This window comes from Octopus bimaculoides, chromosome 27 (assembly GCF_001194135.2).
Source record: "Octopus bimaculoides isolate UCB-OBI-ISO-001 chromosome 27, ASM119413v2, whole genome shotgun sequence".
NCBI lineage: Eukaryota > Metazoa > Mollusca > Cephalopoda > Octopoda > Octopodidae > Octopus > Octopus bimaculoides.
The window spans coordinates 22,122,134-22,126,418 of NC_069007.1; the positions used below are offsets into that span (position 1 = coordinate 22,122,134).

Consider the following 4,285-nt stretch of genomic DNA (forward strand, 5'->3'; position numbering starts at 1 on the left):
AAGACAGAGTTGAATTTGAACTCAAAGCATTGAGGGACAACTTGGATTTTACCCTACCTACATTATATAAAATGATATGTATCTAGGGGGAAGGAATGTAGTCAGTTGAATTAATAGAAGAAGGGTGTCGATCATGCTCAATTAATAAATTGTGAACTAACGACTCTGCCAGCTTACCATCTTACATATTATTATTCTATTAACATTCATCATTGCCACCATCGTTCAATGTCCGCCTTCCATACAATAGAGTTGTAAGGGTGGAGAAACACTTTTGATTCAATGATGGCTGACCAAAGGCTAAACTTATACAACTTTTCCTCTGTCTTCTTCGATTTGTTTATCACTTTTGTTTCGTCTTTTGTTTTTTAGTGCTGGTTTTATGACTTTGGACAAACCAGCCAATCCATCGTCCCATGAAGTAGTGGCTTGGTTAAAACGGATTTTACGTGTCGAGAAAACAGGTCATGGTGGTACTCTTGATCCAAAAGTCACAGGTTGTCTTATTGTATGCATCGGACGAGCAACTCGTATTGTGAAATCTCAACAGAGTGCGGGTAAAGAATATGTTTGCATTTTCAAGCTTCACAGTATCGTGAGAGAAGAGCCAAAAATTATTCAGGTAAGATCAAATTTTACGTAATCTGCTAATCATCATCATCATCCTCATCGTTTAATATCCTCCTTCCATGCTGGCATGGGTTGGATGGGCCGACAGGAGCTTTTTATATTTCCTTTTTTTTTTTAGTGCCTGGAACGACTAAAGGGAGCCTTGTTTCAACGCCCTCCCCTTATTTCTGCAGTTAAGCGACAACTTCGGATTCGGACAGTGTATGAGTGTAAATTACTTGAATATGATGCTGACAATGCCCTTGGTAAGAATGTTTTGATGTTGTTGTCACTAATCTTTGACTTAATGTACTGAAAATGACACAAACTGTTGAACTTAGAAGCAGCACAACTCTCATTAGCAAAAGAATTCTGAGATATTCCTTCATCGCCTCCAAAGATTTTCTAAAGCCCAACAAATTAGTGTTATTTAATCTTATTAAAGTGATTATGTCCTCCTCATAAACCTGCAAGTCCGCAGGGCTCCACCTACGTTTAAATCATTATACTTGACAAGAGTAATCTGAATGCTAAAGAGTTGACCCTTTAGCATTTAAACCAGTCATGTCCGGTCAAAATATTCTGTTTCATGTCCAAACTGGTCTCTTGCACCAACACTAGAATGTTGTTCTAAAAATAAACAATCACATTGAAATCTCAAAGCTACAAGATAATACATGATTAATTCAGAACAATGTGAATAAATAAGCATTACATTTGACAAAATAATCTGAATGCTAAAGGATTAATTGTTGTTTTGTATAATTTAATTTTCAGGGATATTTTGGGCGAGCTGTGAAGCCGGAACCTACATCCGTACCATGTGTGTTCACTTGGGACTTATGGTTGGTGTTGGTGGTCAAATGCAAGAATTACGAAGAGTGCGGTCTGGGATCCAATCAGAAAAGGTTTTTGTCTCTCCTTCTTTCACTCTCACAGCCACACATTCTCCTCTAACTACACACACACACATTCACATTTACATATATTTGAATGTACAAACTTTACATAACTTAATGGGTGCAGTCATGGCTGTGTGTTAAGAAGCTTGCTTCTTAACCACATAGTTCCTGGTTCAGTCCCACTGCGTGGCACCTTGGGAAATTGTTTTCTGTAGCCTCAGGTTGACCAAAGCCTTGTGAGTGGACCTGATAGATAGAAACTGAAAAAAAAAAAAAGAAATATTTAAAAAATGCTTTGCTTATTTTCACTTGACAGGATGGTTTGGTCACAATGCACGATGCCATGGATGCCCAATGGGTTTATGATAACCACAAAGATGAGTCTTATTTGCGGAGGGTCATAAAACCACTTGAAGCTTTGCTTGTTTTACACAAGAGAGTCATCATGAAAGATTCTGCCGTATGTATTCTTATTTCATTTTATACAGTTTGTTAGTATTTCAGGCAATAGAGCTTTAGATTAATGTATTACAGTATTTAGTTGTAATAAACTAATGATAAGCTAATATATTACAATATTTAGTTGTGATAGACTAATGTACAGCATCTTTCTGCTTGTTATTCTGTTGCTCAGCCTGGTGGTGGCGTCACCTAGGCAGAATTTGAGCACAGAATGTGAAGATGCATGAAATGCTGCTAACCATTCTGCCAGCTTGCTGCCAACACAATAATATCGATTCCTAACATTTGGAAGGTTTTAATTTAGATCCGTTTGAAACAGGAATTTTGTATCACAGAACCAGGGATAGTTTCAGACATGTTCGTATCAAAAGGATTTTAAAACGGTAGAATTTGGACAAAATAGTGAAAAAGTAACATCTTGATTTGCCGTAATCAAGAGAAGTTCACATCAATGTATGAGAATGTACAGTTATTTTTCTGTTTTTTTAGATGTAGGGACCAGTTTTCAAAGCAGATTGGCCAGTGGGAATGGAAGAAGGGTATCAAACTAGAAGATTAAATGATAATAATATTGGTTCTCTGTTTTGTTCTGTTTAGATAAATGCTGTGTGCTATGGTGCCAAAATCATGTTACCAGGAGTCCTCCGCTATGATGATGGCATTGAAATCAACCAGGAAATTGTGATAGTCACTACCAAAGGAGAAGCTGTTTGCATCGGTGAGTTCTCTCAATTGTCTGTACAAAGAATTTAGTCGTTCACCCCTTTGTGTTTGGGTCTAAAAACTATCATCTGTTTTGCTTTTGTTGCTTTAGCAACTTTGTTATTTTGGAAAGTTAGCCACTCTTTTTTATGTAAGGTCAGTTAAGTGTTAGTGTGGTTTAGTGATTGCCATCATCATTCAAGCAGTGTTGGGAGACAATGACACACACACACTTATTACAGAGCTGGTTTTAAGCCAATTCGAAAGATTTGTTTCTTTGCCACCAGCTCAGTCTTGGTGTAGCAGGCAGAGATTGGTGTCTTTCTCAACTGTCCCCCCTTCACACACACACACACACACAGAGTAATCCACAGGATTACAATGAAGAGAATTAGGAGGCCAGAAACTGGGTCTGGTGAAATTCTCTGCCATCCATTTTCTAGAGGTTTGGCAAGGAGCCAGGTCCCGTTACTACACATAAGCCTTCCAGCAGCTTCACAAAGCTTAAGGCCCTGTTGAAGGATGTGGGACAGGATGACATCCCCCTCACTGGAGACACACCCAGAGACCATCACAGGTTGCGAGAAGTTGGTTTCCATGATATGCATGTCACATTTTACAGCCTTTAAGGTATTCACAGAGCTCTGGGCACCGGACATAATGTCACCATTTTGATACCCAACACAAATCATGATACAAGTAACTCTTTTCCAATATTCAGATGGCTTCCAGTCTTCCATATCAACTACGGCTTTGGTCTTTATGCTTTCCAGTGCTATTGACTGTTCACCAATACATCAAGCTGTTCTTGGGAAAAACAGACATAAATGAATGATCGAATTTAGCCCAAACACCCTGCAATGCAAAGTTGAATCAAACTATGAACCATGTGATTATGAAGCCAGTTCATTGTCACCGGTTAGGCTGCTGTTTGCACCAAAACTGATATTTACAGAAAGACAATTACCATGATTTACTTTAAAGATTGAATTTTTAAAACTTTTCTTTTCGTTTCTTTCTCATTTTCTCTAGCCATTGCCCTGATGACGACGACTGTTATCGCAAGTTGTGATCATGGAATTGTTGCTAAAATAAAGAGGGTAATAATGGAGCGAGATACTTACCCAAGAAAGTGGGGTCTTGGACCAAAAGTACGTATAACTTTATTGCTATTATATTGTTGTTACTGTTAGCTGTCTTTGTAGAAGTGAAATAATTCTGATTAATAGCTTGGCCCCTTTACCATATATATATATATATATATATGCAAGAGAGACGATTGCGCTGGTATGGACATGTGGTGAGAATGGATGAGAATAGCTGCGTGAAAAAGTGCCACACCCTAACAGTTGAGGGAACCCGTGGAAGAGGTAGGCCCAGGAAGACCTGGGCTGAGGTGGTGAGGCAAGACCTTCGTACATTGGGCCTCACCGAGGCGATGACTACTGACCGAGACCTCTGGAAATGTGCTGTGCGTGAGAAGACCCGGCAAGCCAAGTAAGATCGTTGCCAGTGCCCCTGGACTGGTTCTTGTGCGGGTGGCACATGAGATGCACCATTTTGAGCGTGGCCGTTGCCAGTACCGCCTGATTGGCTCCCGTAGGATTTTC

At 39.4% G+C, this 4,285-nt stretch overlaps 1 protein-coding gene across 1 annotated transcript in view; it reads left to right on the plus strand.

Annotated features, from left to right (window-relative positions):
- LOC106870517 (H/ACA ribonucleoprotein complex subunit 4) overlaps positions 1-4,285 on the plus strand; it is a 14,032-nt gene that overhangs the window by 4,343 nt on the left and 5,404 nt on the right. Inside the window, exons 5-10 of the mRNA XM_014916632.2 lie at positions 373-622; positions 749-875; positions 1,387-1,517; positions 1,828-1,971; positions 2,571-2,691; positions 3,708-3,826. Coding sequence (XP_014772118.2) covers positions 373-622; positions 749-875; positions 1,387-1,517; positions 1,828-1,971; positions 2,571-2,691; positions 3,708-3,826 — 892 coding nt within the window. The remainder of the gene's footprint in view (positions 1-372; positions 623-748; positions 876-1,386; positions 1,518-1,827; positions 1,972-2,570; positions 2,692-3,707; positions 3,827-4,285) is intronic.